This window comes from Colletotrichum godetiae (genome assembly GCF_030913485.1).
Source record: "Colletotrichum godetiae strain CBS 193.32 chromosome Unknown BDP55scaffold_66, whole genome shotgun sequence".
Lineage (NCBI taxonomy): Eukaryota > Fungi > Ascomycota > Sordariomycetes > Glomerellales > Glomerellaceae > Colletotrichum > Colletotrichum godetiae.
This window is the reverse complement of record NW_026851314.1, coordinates 56,603-74,391: the sequence shown is the minus strand read 5'-3', so window position 1 is coordinate 74,391 and position 17,789 is coordinate 56,603. Positions and strand designations below refer to the sequence as shown.

Genomic DNA, 17,789 nt, shown 5'->3' with positions numbered 1-17,789 from the left:
CTGCGTCCATATCTAGTCACAGAAGAATGCCCCTTCTTTGCAGCTGATCCTCCTTATGAACGTGTCTCCTCATTGCAGGCGTCCAATATGAGATGATAGAAGCATCCTAGGGCCTAGTTCAACTTTGAGAATGGCCAGGGTACATCAGGCGTGGTGCAGGTCTAGACCTTCCGCCTCAGTGTGGTACTGTAACACGGGGACATCGATATTCAAGCTCGCATAATTGAACTGCAAGGCTGTACCAGGACAACCCGGGAACGTCGTATTTGTTTTCTATTCGATGTCGCGGGGCAGCGGGATATTGAATTGAGCTCGCTAATGGATTGTCACACATTCTCTGCACTGCAGTTGGCTACGATGAGGACTTTTCAAACCATATATATTAGATCACTACTTCCAAGTTTCACTGCCCGGCTTACGGTGACTATTCATAACTTAATATACGCCTAGGAGTATCTTATACCTCAAAGCGGTAGATAGATCCTAGATGCTGGTCCTTGTTTACAGGTTCTCCATGTCAGAAGACCGTCAACAGAACTCGTCGAACTCATGTCTCTCGGAGTTCTCTCCGCGGAATCTGCCATCAAAATAAGGACACCGACGACTACGATGTTCCGTGGGCTGACGGGAGCTCTGGCAAACATGTCTAGAACATATACATGCATTTGGATGATCATCTCGGGTCTAAGTTGATTCACACTGTCTTACTCAAAGGGATGCGGGAACAGATTTCGTAGGCAACAGACTAAGCAGTACTCTCTACTTGAAACTCCCATGAGCATGATGAGTAACGTATCCGAGAGCTCCGCTATAGTGAAAAGTTCTTTTCCACCGTCATGCTATGCGGTACTTACACGATGCTCTTGATGTAAATGTGTCAAGGTTGATCTCGCGGGGTTGAACAGCGCGCCTTACGATTCGACAACACAGGGTAGGGGCTTCAGTGTGGTAATAGGACCCTGCGGCCTAAGAAAAGCAACACCAGATGGAAAATATAAGTGTCTGGGCATCTAGTCTTGAGCCCTAATCAAGTTGATGTCTACGATGAACCGGTGCTCTTTTCACTACACCCTTCAGAGGTCTGATCGAAGTCTCTCCAAGGCGTTCCAAGGTCTAGGACGGGTACGTGGACACTGGCGACCAGCTCGTACGTCACTCGTCGGGTGCAATTACATGGGGGATGAATTCAAGTTGAATCCAGTAGCTGCTAGGAGGTCGCATTCGCACTCAACTTTATGGGTGTGAAGTCGAAATCTTCGGTCAAGGTACCACCGCCACTTCAGCCGCCAAGCCTGTTATTGTTGAAACTCTCTCGCGCAAGACTCATCATGTAAATTCAGCAGCCACAGGCAAGTGCTGTAAAATGTTTAATAAAATCGAAAAATTAAACTCAGACACCACCTTCAACGTTTATGTATTGCAGGTGAGATAGTCAGCCAGGTGCCAAGGACATCGGAGTTTGGTCCGGTCCAACGGCGGAAGTGGAGGCCAAGAGATCGGCACAGAACCGGCCGGGTACCCCAATGCCCCCCCCGCCAATGGTCCAATTTCCAACTGAAAACAAATCATGCAAGCGCGCGAGCTACATGTCAGTGAAACCCGTTTTCTGGCCCACGCAAATCTAACGCCTCCGATTCTGCAGAGGACCACCTTCCCACGCATGACACGACTTGCTTCCCGAATTCGAGCCCCCACATCACCCACCGCCCACCCACCGCCCACTCACCTACCTGCTCACGCAACTTGAGTTCTCGCCCACGAGGAAAACTTTAACAATTCATCTGGGCAAGATGGCCGAGCGGTCTAAGGCGCTAGCTTCAGGTGCTAGTCAAGTAATTGGCGTGGGTTCGAATCCCACTCTTGTCATTCCTATGCGGCAAAAGCCGGCATGTAGGGCGGTAGTCCAATTTTTGCATTTTCGTTATGGGCTTGGTTGTCGTAGGTTGAAAAGAAAAAGAGAAGCCGTTCTTTTTTTTTTGCGCTGCTTTGTGTGGCGATGGCGGGGTAAAGTTTCTGTTGTGGCTTGGGGATAGTGGGGGTGGCTTGACGATACCTTTCTCCCTTCAAATCTCAAATCTCAAATCTCGAATCTCGATTACTTGAGGTTCATGGAGACATGGTGGAAAGAAGGCTTTTCTCTAGGATAGAGACACTTTGGGGGGGTTATGAACCCATCTTTGTCTTCTTCGTGCTGCAACATTCATTTCTGTCGAATCAAAAAAGACGTGTTCATCAAGTCCGTATGTGCCTCATTGCAAGCAGGCTTCTACGGTACAGCCACAAGATTCTGGCACGTCACGTCTAAGAAAATGCATGGCTTGAAATTGAATAATAGCAAGACCAAATTTGATTCGCTGAAATACTACAACACCGGCGCTTCTCAAAACATAAATCTCCCAAATTAACAAATTGCTCGCTTATAACTGCAGGGCCAACTAACAACCACTCAAGACATAAATCACGAGAGAAACATTAGCATCAGCACGACTACATCCAAAGTCTCACACTTTTCATCTCATCCGAAAAAAAACACATATGCACACTGAGCTGAAAAACCAAAACCAAAAAAGACACGAGGCACCGAAAAATGCACCGGGCAATGCAGATAAATCCAACCGGGATGCCCACTGATCGACGAGACAAACACACATACACATACGCACATGCGCGCGTGACACACACTATCCTGACATCAAGCCAGGGATGGGGGAAAGCCAACTCAAGCAAGGCCGGCCCTTACCTATGGAGACCAGAAACGGACTGGCGATAGTCCACCTTCAAGAGGAGGCGGAGGGGGAAGTACCAGGCTGCGTCTGCGACTGCAGAGCCTCGACGAGCGCGGTGAGCTTATCAATCTTGTCAGTGAGCTCCGAGATGCGCACCTCGACCACGGACGGCGCGTCCATGTCGTCCGCGGCCTCGGCGGCGCGGGTCTGCGGGCGCGAAGAGTGGTGCGAGGAAGGATGGTTGCGCTCTGCGGGACGCGGGGACCTTCCGGCACGGTACCCCGACGAAGGGCGGTTGGCCTGGAAGACGCCGAGAGAGCGCTGCTTGGTTGCGCCGGTGAGGCCTCGGGGCCCCTTGAAGCCTGCGTACTCGTCCGAGTGGACGCGGCTGCGGATGCTCTCGTAAAGTTGGATCATGCCGACGATGGGGAGGTGGGTTGCCTTGAGGAGGATGATGCGGCTGTGGCGGAACTTGTCGTCTGAGGGGAGGAAGAGGCGCAGGGGCCGGAAAATGACGAGGGCGATGAGGTTGAAGGGCGGGTAGAAGTGGGTGAGGCGGTTGGAGGTCGAGGCCTCGAGGACGTAGACGCTGTAGACGTAGAGGTACTCCTCGCGGGCGTGGGTGATTACGCGGGAGAAGGAGTTGGAGAGCATACCCGTGAGGGAACCCATGAGGAGGAAGGAGGAGAGGATGATGAACATGATCATGAGTGGGGGGCCAAAGACCTTGTCGATGTCGTCCATGATTTCGATGCCGACGTAGGAGGAGCCGAAGAAGATCTTTGTGAGGATCATGGTCATGTGGGCGAAGGTGTAGGCGTCTTGGCCGATGAGGGAGAATGTGGTGAGGAAGCCGAGGTAGATGATGACGACGAGGACCATGAATTTGATAAAGTCCTTGCTCATTTCTTTGAGGCAGGGGATGAGGGTTCCCCAGTACGGCGACAAACTGAGGAGGGAGAATACGCGGGGTACCATGAACAGAGCCTCCAGGGCGAAGACGTTGAAGGCGGTGTCGGTCATCTTCATATCGTGGTTCGCGATACCGATAACCCCTGTGATGTGTTAGTAATTGGAAGAGAGAGAGAGAGAGAGAGAGAGAGAGAGAGAGAGAGAGAGAGAGAGAGAGAGAGAGAGAGAGAGAGAGAAGACAACAGAGCTGTACTTACTCAAAACGGCAAAGGTGATACCGATGCCTATCATGATCATATCAAACAGGTTCCAAATATCCGTGGCATAAAAGATTGTTCCGGCATCGGCCCACTCGCTGAGCTCATCGTAGAGGAAGGCAGCGAGCCAGATGTACAGGACGATTTCGTTGTGGGTGATGCGTTCGGTGTTCTGCGTGACGAGCACGGAGTAGTATAAGCACAAGAAGATGAAGAAGAAGAAGGCCTCCCAGAACTTGAGGTACTTGGGCACGCGCAGGCGGGAGAAGATATCAGTCGTGTGAGCGTTGTAGAAGCGGGGTTTCTTCTCGGCGTGGACCGACAGGCTGTCCCAGAAGATGATGTCGCCGTTCCAGATGCCCGTGACAATCTTCTGCACGACGTGCTGGCTCAAGAAGCGCTTCGCATCAGCGACGGCGGCGATCTCAAGGGCATTGAGGTTGGTAAAGGGCGAGGTCGGGTCGTCCTCTTCCTCCTCATCCTGGTCGGCGTGCATGCTCATGGTGAGCCTGGACAGAGACGACAAGAGCTGGTAGCGCTTGGCGCTGCTTCCCGGGCGGACGGAGGCGCGGCGGCTGCCGCTGCGGTTGGACCAGCTGCCGCCGGAGAGCAAGGGGGAGTTTTCATTGCTCTCGAGATCCGCGTTGGGCGGCGGGGTGGCCGGCTCCTTGGGGTCGGGGATCTCGTAGAGGCAGAAGTCGACGGCCTCGCGCTCCGAGAGGCGAGTGAGGAAGCGCCAGGCGACGATCTCACAGGCGTTGGCGCGGGCTTCGCAGAGGCCTTTGTTGGACTCGGCCTCGTCGACGGCATAGTGCCATTTCAGCGCGCTGGAGTGTGTCAGAAACTGAGGCTGGTGTGTGGTTGTTGTATCACGTATTCTACTGGGGAGGTCATAGTAGATGTGAGGCACAGGGGGTTGACTTACAGAAGGGCGTTGACGATGGCCCGGTTGGTGCAGGTGGCATTCAAGTGATCGACCAAGACTCGCAACGGCTCACCAGCCTGGGTGGTGCGCAGCTGTTCAAAGGTGCTCGGCAGCACAATGACATCGGTGAAGTATCTAGACCGGATCCGTCAGTCAGCAAAACTCGGTCAAGCGTTGTCCGTCCAGGGGCGGGCGGGAAAGGGCCGCCCTCAACGGGGGAAAAAAGGCATGAGACTACGGGGCAGCCGTTCTCTGAGGTGAAAACTTACACAGAGAGCTTCTTGACAACCTCCCGGAAGGTGTCGTCCGTGTCAATGTCGGGCAGCTCAAACGTGTCAAAGTGCATGGACACGGGGCTCATGTCCCGGGACTTTGGCATTTTCTTGGACTTGACGCGAATAGGCATTTTGGCTGGTGCTTACTCTCTCTCTCTCTCTCTCGACTCTCGTGTGTGCAACGCGATCCTGCAGCAGAAGTGCAACTCGGATTGGCCAATGGATAGGCGCGAGAAAAGATGCCGCTCCTTTTTCGGTGGTCAGCAACCAATTTTTTCAGGGTCGCAACGTGGTCAGCGTCCTGATTGAACGGGCTGAAGAAGATATGCCGCGTAATTTCTCACTTGCAGCTGCGGAAGCAAACGAGCAACGGCAACGGCATGCAGCAAGCAGAAGATCCAACTCAGCCACGGTGTGCAGCGCGAGAAGACGAGGCGGTCAACAGAGAGGAAAAAACAGGATGCTAAGCGGTCGGCCGAGGACGTGAGATAGCTGAGCTTCCCACCAGTGGACCTGGAGAGGTCTTTGCGGCGCAGAACAGGGGGTAAAGTGGACCCCCCGTTTTACTGGAAACGAGGAATTTAGTGGGGTTCTGCGCGGGGTCGGATCAACTGACTGCCATTGGCCCGTGCCTGGGCTTCCCTCTGTTTTGGGCTTAGCGTCTGCAGCTGGGCGGCTTCCTTGCTAAGAATAAAAAAGCTTCGCCCTGTGCACCTTCCAAGACTCACCACTCATGTGAAGATGAGTGAGATGTTGGGAACTACGGCTATCAAACGGCTTCATTTCTTCTCAGTCACACAGTGAGACCGTTCTTCATATGAGATACCTGTAATGAGACATGGATCAATATCCCATACTTCATAGTGCAATGTGAATGTTTCATAACCGCAAACGAAAGTCAATGCCAAGCTCATTACGGCATCCGTTCCTCCATTTACATTACGTTTTCGTGGCATTCGCGATGGAGCCTTTTCTCACCAGGCCAAACCTGGCTTCCAATCGTCCACTCGCAAGCCAACGAAATGTCAAAATAGGCAAGTAAGCTTCTGACGTACCCACCAAAGAGGCTTGTCTCTGGTCTCGATCTACACATCGTTCATCGGCCAGTATCCAGTTAGACGCCTTGCCCACGTGATTAGCCTCGCCGTGGACCTGCTTCAGCCCTAGCGATGCAGCGTCTTTGAACTGAGCCGCGTCATGGTGGAGGATGAGCCCAGCCGCCAATTTGCGGAATGTTATCAGTCATAAAGCTGGCTGAGCTTGAGAATTTAAGAACTTTGGCATTCGAGCCCCCGTTGGACTGGGACTTTGGTGCCCAATAGGTGGCTGCCTAGCTTCTCGAAGGATTCGGAGGCTTTTCGTCCAGTGACGCGGCGCGGTGCTGTATCAACCAAGAAAGCCAACACCAAAGTCCCAGAGCTGAGCCTCATTCTGCATTTCGTGATGAATGTCTGTCATTGTCGGAGAGTGACTCCTCGGAAAGCTGGATATAATACCAATGACTTCGGACGCAAGTTCGGACGGAGTAAGATGACAAGCTCAACACACAACTCATTTCAGACAAACAATGGCTACGGCAACATCTGCCAGTGCGCCTACTGCGAGCGTTACTTCGTCCGACTCGTTGCCATCATGCACAACGGCAGTCCCGGGCAAGTACGGACACGTCCCGATCGACGCCTGCAACTCGTACTATGCCTTTGATCCCAGCTTTGAAGGGAATGTTACGTTTGCTGTTCTCTTTGGGATGTCGTTCATCGCCCATATTGTCCAGGCCATTCTTTACAGAAAGGTATGGATTGCTGCTTATCCAGCCTAAGTGTCTTCAAAGCTAACGTCAAGACAGAGATTCTGCTGGGTTCTTTGCGTCGGCGCCTCATGGGAACTGACAGCCTTCATTCTCCGGTCCCTCGGCGCCAGAGACCAACAGCAGATTGGTTACCAGATTGGCGGGCAGCTCTTATTCCTCCTCGCTCCACTATGTAAGTTTCTTCCCACATCGCACCGTATCACATTCTGCGCGACAAACCGCAAAGGAAGTCCAAGTCCAAGTTCGAAAAAAGCTGACGCCGTCCAGGGATCAATGCATTCGCCTACATGCTCTCAGCCAGACTCGTCTACTTCGTCCTGCCCGACCAGCGCGTCTTCCGCGTCAAAGCGACGGCCCTCACAAAAATCTTTGTCACCATGGACGTCGTCTGCTTCCTGGTGCAAGGGGCGGGCGGGTCGATGATGTCCAACACGGAGGCCGCATCGGACGACCCCATTCTGCGGACCGGCAAGCAGGTGTACATGATTGGGTGCGGGCTGCAGCTCGCCTTCATCGTCGTCTTTTGCGGGCTCATGGGGCGCTTCTACGTCAAGATGAGGCGGGCACAGAGATTCGACCTCGATTTGAAACGGATCGGGGCCATGGTGTTGGTGATGTTTGTGGTGTTGGTTCTCATCATTGTGAGTTTTCTTTTTCTTTTTCTTCTTTTAGTTTCCTGCAAACCTCAACATGACCCTTAAGCCCCTGCATGACAGAGAGACATGTTTGACAAGAAAGACGGGATGAACGGACCGAGCTGACATTTTTTTCCTTCGCGGAGATCCGGATCATCTTTCGGTTGGTCGAGTTCGGACCGGGGGCGAATATGAATAACCCGATTCTGACAAACGAGAACTACGCGTTTGGGCTCGACGCACTGCCGATGGTGCTCGCGCTCGTGTTGCTCAACGCTGTGCATCCGGGTATCGTGCTCAGGGGCGAGAACAGCGAGTTCCCCCGGCTGTCGAGGGAGGAGAAGAAGCAGGTGAAGCTGGAGAGGAAAGCAGCCAAGAGGGAGTCCAAATTAGCTAAGAAGGCGGCGAGGGAGCAGAAGAAGAATGTGGGCTTGGAGGTGGATGATGATGGTGACTATGTTGCCATGGAGGAGAGGCCGTTGGCGGCTGATGGATATGACAGCGATGACAGGCCTGGCGCTAGGGGGAGTCATGTGTAGAGGGATACCTACCTTAGACTGCGACTGCCCAGGATACCTCATCTTGGCTTGTGGCATCATGTGTAAACATCGTTGTAGCATAGCTCGGGCGTTTTGGCAGTTTAGATGGACCTGTGATGTGTCCGAGAACACGCTTGTTAGTTCGCGCTGACACCAATCGGACTCTTGGGAATGTCGTCATGAAACAACACAGCGTTGCTTCTGTGATGCATGCATGAATGGGATGGACTGCGTGTGCAGAATGTTGGCATCTGTTCTCTGTGTCTTGGGCGATATCACAGGTGAATGAAGTCCTTTGGACTACTCTCTGGAGGAGTGTGAGTGTGACATGTTCATCGCAGCTTGGGATGATGATGCTGCCAGTTCAAAGTTGGTGTTCCTCTCATGTTGTGAGGTGGTGTGCTGCCCATGTGTAAGATGAGGTACGTACCCACGTACCTCGAGACCCTGATTACCTGATTGGACAGCATCGCCACGGGGGCCCACCCGGAGCGGGAATTAGCGCGTGTTAAAAAAAGCACCATGACTGCCGCCAGCCTCCGATCACCGGACACTGTGATACTGTGTTTGTTCTCGTTGTTTTGCTTGGTGATACCGTGCAGATACAGGATGTAATGTCCGAAGGATCTGGCTTGGTGGAGGCAGCGCAAACAAGCGAGGACGACGCGCCTCGACGGCCCCTGCTTCTGGGTTACAAACCCACTTCCTTCCAACGATCCAACTCCATTCTCCCCGCTGGGTCCCCAACTCCTTCAATATCCCCCATCGAATGACTTCTTTCACCATTTTCTTCTCTCATCCCTGTTCCATTTCGACTCGAACGGTCGAACCAACATGCAAGTTTGACAAGTTGGGCGCCGCCCCTCGAAGATAGTGGACACTGGAAACTTGAAAGAAGACCGACGGCCGCCCCCAAGATCGTCTTGGACCATGGGAGACAGAGGGGGCAGGGGGGCGGGCTCAGAGTATAACTTCAAAGTCCCAGCAGAGGAGAAACACCAGCTTTGGCATCTTGGGGGGCCAGACGCTGTCTTGTGCCTGTACGATCTGTATCACCTCCTGCAGGAGACACGGGAGCCATGCGCAGAAGTCTGTAGCCGGGCACAGCGGACGATCACTCTATTCACGAACCGCAGCCGGGCCATCTCGTCATGTCTTATCATTCCCCATCGCGCAATCAGGAATTACATTTGGGTCAGGTCAGGCCTGTCGAGAAGCGTGAGCGACTCGCTCGGCCGGCAGGTGGGCAGAAGCAAATTGCGAAAGTCTTCCATGCTTTTCTGCCTGTTCCTGACTACTCTTCCAAGTTACGTCCGCCAATTCTTCTTTTCTTACGTAGCATGCGTAGCACCCGTAGCTCGAGTCACTAGCCTCACTTCGCACTCTCACCGGCACCGAGCCTCCTTCACCTTCTGCTGCCTCCGCGGTTCTCAGATCCGCACGGACTGGTCCCGGGCGGCGCTTGTCTCTCATCGCCACGGCCCACGGCAGAAACGCCTCCTCCCCCCTCCAAAGGTCCCAAATCGCCCCAAAGGGCCCCAACGATCCCAAGAGATCTTCAGACCCCGGTAACGCCCCGAGCGGTGCGAATCTGCGGGCTGTGATGCGACGGCAAGGCATGCTTTCTTGTTGCATTTGGAGCCCTGTGAGGAGGGTAGCCCCTCCTCACCTTCATTCTCTCGAGTGGGAGAGACGAAATCTTGGTATGCTCACGATCGGAGGATCCTTGAAACACGGCTCCCCAATCAACGTCAGCCTCGTTGGCGTCGACCCCCCGGGGCCCGGAGGATGAACCCCCCCACCCCATCCACCCTTCCACTGGTCCCTGTTCCGATCTAAATTACACTCCGTCGCCCAATCCCTCGTCAGCATCGGTTTCTTCTTCCTCATTCTTTTCCTTTTTGCCTATCCTGGTCCTTTTCACTCGTCACTCTAGATTTCACGTCTCCTTCTCCTAGTCTCTTTTCTTCTTTGCTCTGTTAATAATTATATGGATACCACTGAGCAGCACCTCTCATCATAACTCATCCCGGTCTCCAGTGGAGGTCAGCTTTGGAACTGGAATAGGAACGAAGTGCCCAGGAAGGGCCGAGCTTGGAGGAAAAGGTCCTCTCTCAGTGTCACGTACCAACAGCAACAAGATGTTGTTCAACGACTGCTTCGCGCGGTTGCCGCCTACCGCCGCGATACTGCTTCTCTCGAATGTCTTCGCCCTGACCGAGGCAGGTGCTCTCCCCCGCCAAACAGAACAAGCTCAAGTTCACATCGCCTACCGGACATTGGACGTTCGTAATTGGCCACTGGCAACACCAGCACCATGGTTGGGCATTATGAGGAGGCAGGACGACAGCACCAACACCGTCTGTGGTTACCTCGGTGGTGACCCGAATCTGCCAGCGACATGCTCTGCTGGTTCCCATTGCGCCATGGACGCTTCCGTCTCGGCCATCGGCTGCTGCCCGAACGGTGCCGCCTGTACGACGGGTGTGTACACGAGCTGTGTCGACGACAACAGCCCCACCCAAACGGCTTCGGATCCGTACATCTTCACTTGCCAGGGGTCCAATGTCTGCTATCGCAACAGCTTTGACGGAGGCGCCTACCAGTATGGATGTGGTACAACAAGTCAGGGCACAACTGTTGCTGCCACAGCATCAGGTCTCAGCACGACGGTGGCCATTACGCACATCTCGGGTCTCGTTACGAGACAGGAGACCGCTTCATCAAGCAGCTCTTCCTCCAGCAGCTCAAGCTCGTCGAGCAGCTCCTCTACAACTTCAAGCTCTTCGAGCTCAACCACCAGTTCTACGACCAGCTCTTCTTCAAGCACCTCCACAACATCATCAATATCATCAACCTCGTCGGCTCCAGCAGCTACTAGCAGCGCTCCTCCAGTCAACGCTGAGGCTGCTGCGGCAGGACTTAGACGCAACGGGGGCATCATCGGTGGTGTCATTGGCGGCTGTGCTCTGTTCGTGGCCCTCGTTTCTGTGGCACTCTGGATGCGCAAGCGTAAGCGTGGCAACAAGCGTCTTGGTCCTGGCGCCGGTAAAGGTCCCACTTATGTGTAAGTCCAAACCCAACCGTGATCATACTTGAACCCAACGAAAACTAACCTCCCGGCAGCCCGCAAACCAATCAAAAGGACTTTGCACCCGTGCCCGGCGGCGAGATGATGTTTGACCAAGCAGGCTACGGCCACCCGTCCATGATGCCCGGGGCCCACGGCAACACCACCTCCATCAGTGGAGGCCGATCCGCCACCACGCCGCCGTCGTCCGCCCCTGGAGGATATAACCCTGCCAGCGGCGCCTCTGCGTCCGGCGCGTCCCGGTCGACGGGCGACGATACCCCGCTCACGCACCAAGGCGAGATGGAGGAGTTTTCGAGGGGGTATAATGACGCTGTCGGGCGCGAGGGGCACAGGGCGACTAGCTCCGGTACGGATGGCGCGGGACACGGGAGCCCCTATGGCGCTGGCGCTGGGGCGACGAATGCAGGTCACCGGCCTGATGGGTCTGAGGAGAGGCCGTTGTGGCAGCAAAATCGGAGGCAGAGCCGGAATTTGATGTGGATGTAAGATGAGATGAGGTTTAGGAGGGGTTTGCCTGGTTAGGCTTGGTGTTTTGGAGTTTTGGAAATATTTTACCGTCATAAATGAGGGACAACAGGTTCCGGCAGACTCGGAGCTACAATGCTCCTAATACGTAAATAATTCGTACTCACCACATCATGTTTATGTACTGGAAGTTTAACATGTTCCAAGCCTGGCTCTCTCTAGCGTATGGCCATCGGCTCGATCTCACCCCTAAGCAATATCATCGAAAATGACGATGATTGTCACCCAGCCCGGCAGCTGTACACCTGAAGATTAAACCTTTCAAGCCAACACACATCCCATACCAACTACTCCAACCCATAAACAACCTTCTTCACCACCCCCTGATCAACATTCCCCCCGCAGAGCAAAACAACACTCGTCTGGCCCCCAACCTCCTCCTTCACCTTTTCGAACCCCGCTAGCGCTAACGCAGCAGCGCCCTCGACAATCATATTCTCCTCCACCGCAATCCTCCTCATCGCATCCGCAATCTCCCCCTCGCTACACTCCACAACCCGGTCCACCACCTCCCTCGCAAGCGGCAGCGTAATCGAGTCCTCGTCCATCCCGCCGGCCACCGCTTCGGCGAGGGTAGGCAGATGCTCCGTCTCGACGACTTTTCCCGCGAGGATCGACTCCGCCAAAGCCTGGGAATTTGCAGCAGAAACACCGAAGATTCTGACGTTGGGGGCAAAGGATTTGAGGACGGAGCCGATGCCGCTGATGAGGCCGCCGCCGCCCATGGCTATGAAGATGTTGTCTAGCTGGGGGATTCCCTGCGCCGCGGTCTGCTCTAGAATCTCGAGGGCGATTGTTCCTTGCCCCGCGACGACGAGGGGGTCGTTGTAGGGTGAGATGTAGGTATACTCCCCCGAGGCGGCGAGTTGTTGGGCATGTTGCTCGGCGAGACCTGTTTCTGCGCCGTGGAGGATGACGGTGGCGCCGTAGGATTTTATTTTGGCGAGTTTGGCGGGGAAGACTGTTTCTGGGAGGACGACTGTTAGGGCGCGGTTGAGGGCGTGGGCTGCGTGGGCGGCGCCGATGCCGTGGTTTCCTGAGGATGCGGTGATGAGTTTTGTGGTGGTGCTATCTGGATTGGATTGGGATTGGGACGCTGAGATTTTGGAGGTTGCGCCGCGGAGTTTGAAGGAGCCTGTGAGTTGAAAGTTTTCTGCTTTGAAGAGGACTTGAGCGTTGTGGGAGTTGCCTGCTACGCGGGCTGGGAGGAGGGGGGTTGTGTAGATGTGGGATTTGATGCGGGACCTGGCTTGGACTGCGCTGGCTGCTACTTCGTGGATCGAGAGGGACATGATGATGTTTAGATTCGTGAAAGGGGATTGTATAATTGAGTACGTCCGAACTGGATTGAGATAGAGAGCTAGGACCAAATCTGGGTGTATTGGTCGTATATACACTATCAAGTCCTTTAATAGAGCACTTTGCAGACGCCTTGGAGATGTACGAATCAGGGACTTTGGAACTATGGAACGGATCTGTTACGCCCTGTCAATGACGGCGACCCACCCAAAAGGCTGCATTTCTGATTGGCTCATGTGCCATTGAATACGGTTTACCTTTTCGGGATGCAGGGCCCTCGATCCTCCTCACCGATAACCCAGCACTGTCTGCAATGTAACGATGGCTCGGAACCGGGCCGGACTTGTCCTTGCTGGAATGCGACTTGGGTCGGGGACGGCGGACTCCACATTGTCGTTGGATGTACCCACCAACGCCGTCCCGGAACCCGGATGGACCCCGGATCGGGCCCGGAGCAAATCTGCACCGTGCATGCTGTTGGAAGCTTTGGCTCTCTTCGATAACCGGAAAGTTACTTATGTATCCGTACTTCGTACTCGAATATCTGATACCTTATCTCAAGGTACGTATGCACCTTAGCGTCGTGCCATTGCTCGGCCGAAATCGGATTCCCCATCTCATTCCATGCAAGAACCAAGATGCACATTTGAACGGCACAACTACCTATGATTACCTAGGCGTCATTTCGCTACTCTATGATTGAATCCCATCACCGCTCATTTTGGCCAGGCTGTTTTCGCAAATGTGCATTGTCTGATTGGCTCAACGTGACCATCATCATCTCAACATGGACAGGTCCTGGACAGTTGCTGTGGACGGCCCGGGTTATCTAAACCCACAACCCGGAAGGGTGAAATTGGACGGTTAGGTTCTACCGTTTCTGTGCAACGCTGTGTGTGGCTGACTGGCTATCACAGGTCTCGACCAAGATCTGGGGAATGGAGAGACCTTGGACGGTCTAGAAAGCCCAGAAAACCCCCTACCCCTCCGGCCTCCGGGCGGTGAAGACTTTTTTCTCGAATACTTTCCTGGCATTTGGTGACTTCGTGGCCTCAACTGACTTGGCGGTGCATTGCCCACAGGGGTCCTTGGGATTGCCAGGGCCGTCTCAGCCAGTTGTGTGCTGCGCTGCCCTCTTTTATCAGCGCCCCTGCATAAAATTGCCCACAAAAGCGGGCCCAGCGGCGTCCGAGAAACGCACAATGCGGTTAGGCCAAGACAGAAACGCTGCTAGATGCCAAGTAACCACCCACTGTAACCCCGTAACCTCCCCCCGTCCTCTGTTGGGTGGTCGCGACCCGCGTCGGAAACAGCTCCAGCTTTAAATCTGTCCACACCTTTTCTCAAGCCGAGTCTCCAACTACAACTCCAACCACCTTTCCTCCTTTGTATCCCCCGATACGCGGTTAGAGAACGAAGCTGCGCGCGACAAAGGACCGAGACCGCGGAGCTTTTCCAATCTACCAAAAGCACCATCAGCTTACATCGTCCACCATGGCTGACGAAAAGCGCAAGGACGGCGCGCAGCTTGAGGGTGACATCACCTTCATCGCGACCCCTGCCGCGAAACCCTCCACGTTCAACGTTGGCGAGGATTGCGGTGTCAAGACCACCAACGTAAGGAGTCTCTTCCTACAAAACCCCTATTCCGCGGATTGTCTCAATCAACTGCAAAGAACCACAAACAAGCTCAATTGTCTTGTCTCCCCTCGTCTCAGGCCCAAGCTGATCTTCTCCTGTCCAGTACCCCACCATCAACAACCCTCCTCTTCCTGCCGAGGGCCCCGGCAATGAATCCTTCTCTAACTGGATCCTCGGAGCTGTTCTTGCCGGTGTCCCTCTCTGGGTCACCCGCATCTTCGGCGGCGGTCTCAAGACCTTCATCTTCTTCTTCATCCTCTTCGTCGTCCCTCTCCTGATCGCCTTCTGGACCGTCTCCTCAAGGTTCTCCCCCCGCATCAACGACAAGGCCAAGCTCCCCGGCCGCCCCGTCGAGCACTACCTCACCTTCAAGAACGAGGAGGACCGCAAGCAGTTCAGCGGCCGTAACAAGATCCCCATCCAGACCTTCGCTGAGCTCTACACTGAGGGCCTCGTCGACATCAACGGCGACCTCCTCGACGCGCTCGAGTACCGCCACGACTGGTCCAACTTCGCCTTCACCTACTCCCTGTTCCGCTTTATCTTCCTCGAGTTCGCTCCCGATGTTCTCTTCCACTCCCGCCAGCAGGATGAGGACCAGATCAAGCCCACCTACGACAAGGGTAACGACCACTACTCCTACTTCCTTGGTCCCCGCATGGTTTACACCAGTGGTATCTTCTCCGACCTCACCCGCGAGGAGACCCTCGAGGAGATGCAGGATAACAAGATGGCCGTCGTTTGCGAGAAGCTCGGCCTGAAGGAGGGCGAGACCATGCTGGATATCGGCTGTGGATGGGGCACCCTCGCCAAGTTCGCCAGTGTCAACTACGGAGCCAAGGTCACCGGAGCCACCATCGCCAGCAACCAGGCCGCCTGGGGTAACGACGGCCTCCGCCGCGCCGGTGTCCCCGAGACCCAGTCCCAGATCCTCTGCATGGACTACCGCGACATCCCCACCAAGAAGTTCAACAAGATCTCCCAGATCGAGATGGGCGAGCACGTCGGTATCCGCAGACTCACCACCTTCTTCCGCCAGTGCTACGACATGCTCGAGGACGACGGCGCCATGTACGTCCAGCTCTCCGGTCTCCGCAAGGCCTGGCAATACGAGGACTTCATCTGGGGTCTCTACCTCAACAAGCACATCTTCCCCGGCGCCGACGCCTCCACCCCGCTCGCCAACTACGTCAGCTGCCTCGAGAGCGCTGGCTGGGAGATCAAGAGCATCGACACCGTCGGCGTCCACTACTCTGGCACTCTCTGGCGCTGGTACCGTAACTGGCTCGGCAACGCCGAGACCGTCAACGCAAAGTACGGCCAGAAGTGGTACCGCATCTGGGAGCTCTTCCTCGCCTGGTCCGTCATCGCCTCCCGCCAGGGCAGCGCCACCTGCTTCCAGATGGTCGTCGTCAAGAACCTCAACGCCACCCACCGCATCGACGGCTTCTCTTCCCAGTTTGGTCTGTCTGGCGCTCTCGCCGCTGCCAAGGCTGCTGGCAAGGCTGTCTTCCCCCGGTCGACGTAATTCGCAGGAATCACGCGTGACACACTCACGCCCTTTGGTGCGTGCGTGTGTGAGAGTGTGAAGAAAATGGCTGTATGTGTCCATGAATGGAAATGAATGATTTCCTCCCCCTCCCCTTTTGTCCTCCGCGGCGACCCGACCACACACTTTTTCTACCTTTTTCTCTCTCATCTGGCTCCTGGGGCCGAGAGAAGGCAAAACAAGAAGAGGGGGGGGCGAGGAGAACGGGCTTTTACGTTGTCATATTTTGGAGGTCGGGGCTTTATAATAAAAGTTTTTGATCCCATACACAGGCTAGATAGAGAGAGAGAGAGAGAGAGAGAGAGAGAGAGAGACGCGAGGGAGAGTTCTTATCCTCCCACCGTGCTCCAGTGCTAGAGTCCCGGTTTCGTTACTGGGTTTCTTAGATATAGGGGAGGAAAGATATTCACGAATGTCGACATGTTGTTGATGTTAATGAGACGAAAGTTACAAGTTGATTCTGTGCCCGGTTGCTTCGCTGTGTTTACTGTTGCTGTGATGTCCCCACCTCCAACTGTCCTTGCCAGTCTCCGTGCCCACACATACAATATTCTCGTGACTTGTCTGCTAACTTCCTTACGATGCCAGTGGTGTAACTCGCGCTACGTCTCTTCATCATATAAACGCATCTTCCAGCGAGCCAAGGAGTTCTGGACGGGCTTGTCACGTTCATATAATACTATGAGAAAGGACGAAGGAAGGTCGTCAAGGCTGAAAGAGGCTCATTGTCTCTCAATACGAACAGTCTGCTAGCTGCTCAGTTTTCACGAGGACACTAGAATATCCTAAACTCCACTTCCTCTGGCTCACTCTCGAGGAACTCTCCGTACATTATGCCATCCATGTATGCGTCTCCCCCAAAGTAGAAGTCCCCTTCAGCGCGTTGTTTCAAGACAATGGGCGAAGATACCCCCCAAATCAACGTCACCACATCGTCCACCTCGACTCCAACGTGCCCCAAAGAGAGATTTCATTGGTTCTTCAATTCCAGCCAGCAATAAACAGGCTTGATCTATCGCGAATTGTATTCTTCGATGTCTTTATCTATCAAGGGCGAGGCATCAGCTCGTACCAAGGTACTCTGGGATGTCAGACTGGGTATCCTAGCTTTCGAAGGACGGCATAGATTTCTTCAACAGTCGCTGCTGGAGTCTCAGCATCGCCTTGCTATTTATTTCCATCATTATCGGTGTCCTGCTTCTCCTCTACCTTGTTTCGCTGCCAGTACTGAGGTCTCGCCCTGCCGCGTCTTCTACACACCCCACCCTCAAGCCTCTTGAAGAACATGGGATGGCCCTCACATGTGGGAATCTCAGAGCAACCGAAGTCGATGGAAGAAATCCAGATTGGATTGGACAACGTGTTTCCCGCCTTGTCCCAGCACAACGAGACGCATTGCTGTTGCGTGCCCAAGCGTCGCCCAAAAGTCCAGCTCCGCCAGCGTTGTCGAGCCGGCCACGGGAGTGTATCGCCGACGAACATTTCTCCAAGAAGCTGCCATATGCGACGACGGTTGTGCAGACCAGCTGGTACATGGGCTAGATCGGTATGATAGCCGGTTTCAGTCATAGTTGGGTTGCCTCGAGGGCCAGCAACCTTGGG

The 17,789-nt window shown here is 54.5% G+C and overlaps 6 protein-coding genes and 1 non-coding gene across 7 annotated transcripts; 5 read left to right on the top strand and 2 right to left on the bottom strand.

The window, feature by feature from the left end:
- The first annotated feature begins 1,784 nt into the window (after positions 1 to 1,784).
- Positions 1,785 to 1,866, top strand: BDP55DRAFT_t311. Its single transcript has one exon. It is a non-coding gene; the product is annotated as a tRNA-Leu (tRNA).
- Positions 1,867 to 2,777: 911 nt separating this feature from the next.
- Positions 2,778 to 5,226, bottom strand: BDP55DRAFT_564047 (ion transporter; the record flags this gene model as incomplete). Its single annotated transcript, XM_060570292.1, has 4 exons — positions 2,778 to 3,781; positions 3,896 to 4,722; positions 4,821 to 4,955; positions 5,090 to 5,226. 4 exons carry the CDS (start codon positions 5,224 to 5,226, stop codon positions 2,778 to 2,780), a joined length of 2,103 nt encoding a protein of 700 aa, XP_060423746.1.
- Positions 5,227 to 6,436: 1,210 nt separating this feature from the next.
- Positions 6,437 to 8,455, top strand: BDP55DRAFT_680898 (RTA1 domain-containing protein). The gene is made up of 4 exons (XM_060576151.1): positions 6,437 to 6,887; positions 6,942 to 7,077; positions 7,173 to 7,546; positions 7,687 to 8,455. Exons 1-4 carry the CDS (start codon positions 6,663 to 6,665, stop codon positions 8,077 to 8,079), a joined length of 1,128 nt encoding a protein of 375 aa, XP_060423745.1. The 5' UTR covers positions 6,437 to 6,662; the 3' UTR covers positions 8,080 to 8,455.
- Positions 8,456 to 8,795: 340 nt separating this feature from the next.
- BDP55DRAFT_369320 (uncharacterized protein) lies at positions 8,796 to 9,936 on the top strand. The gene has a single exon (XM_060567093.1). The coding sequence runs from the start codon at positions 9,010 to 9,012 to the stop codon at positions 9,649 to 9,651; it is 642 nt and encodes a 213-aa protein (XP_060423744.1). The 5' UTR covers positions 8,796 to 9,009; the 3' UTR covers positions 9,652 to 9,936.
- Positions 9,937 to 10,220: 284 nt separating this feature from the next.
- BDP55DRAFT_697987 (uncharacterized protein) lies at positions 10,221 to 11,659 on the top strand (the record flags this gene model as incomplete). The annotated part of the gene is made up of 2 exons (XM_060577743.1): positions 10,221 to 11,146; positions 11,206 to 11,659. The coding sequence occupies 2 exons, from the start codon at positions 10,221 to 10,223 to the stop codon at positions 11,657 to 11,659; spliced, it is 1,380 nt and encodes a 459-aa protein (XP_060423743.1).
- Positions 11,660 to 11,753: 94 nt separating this feature from the next.
- Positions 11,754 to 13,136, bottom strand: BDP55DRAFT_680893 (putative threonine dehydratase). The gene has a single exon (XM_060576150.1). The coding sequence runs from the start codon at positions 12,988 to 12,990 to the stop codon at positions 11,986 to 11,988; it is 1,005 nt and encodes a 334-aa protein (XP_060423742.1). The 5' UTR covers positions 12,991 to 13,136; the 3' UTR covers positions 11,754 to 11,985.
- A 1,355-nt stretch (positions 13,137 to 14,491) lies between these two features.
- On the top strand, positions 14,492 to 16,166 carry BDP55DRAFT_564095 (cyclopropane-fatty-acyl-phospholipid synthase; the record flags this gene model as incomplete). Its single annotated transcript, XM_060570301.1, has 2 exons — positions 14,492 to 14,614; positions 14,742 to 16,166. 2 exons carry the CDS (start codon positions 14,492 to 14,494, stop codon positions 16,164 to 16,166), a joined length of 1,548 nt encoding a protein of 515 aa, XP_060423741.1.
- Positions 16,167 to 17,789: the final 1,623 nt, after the last annotated feature.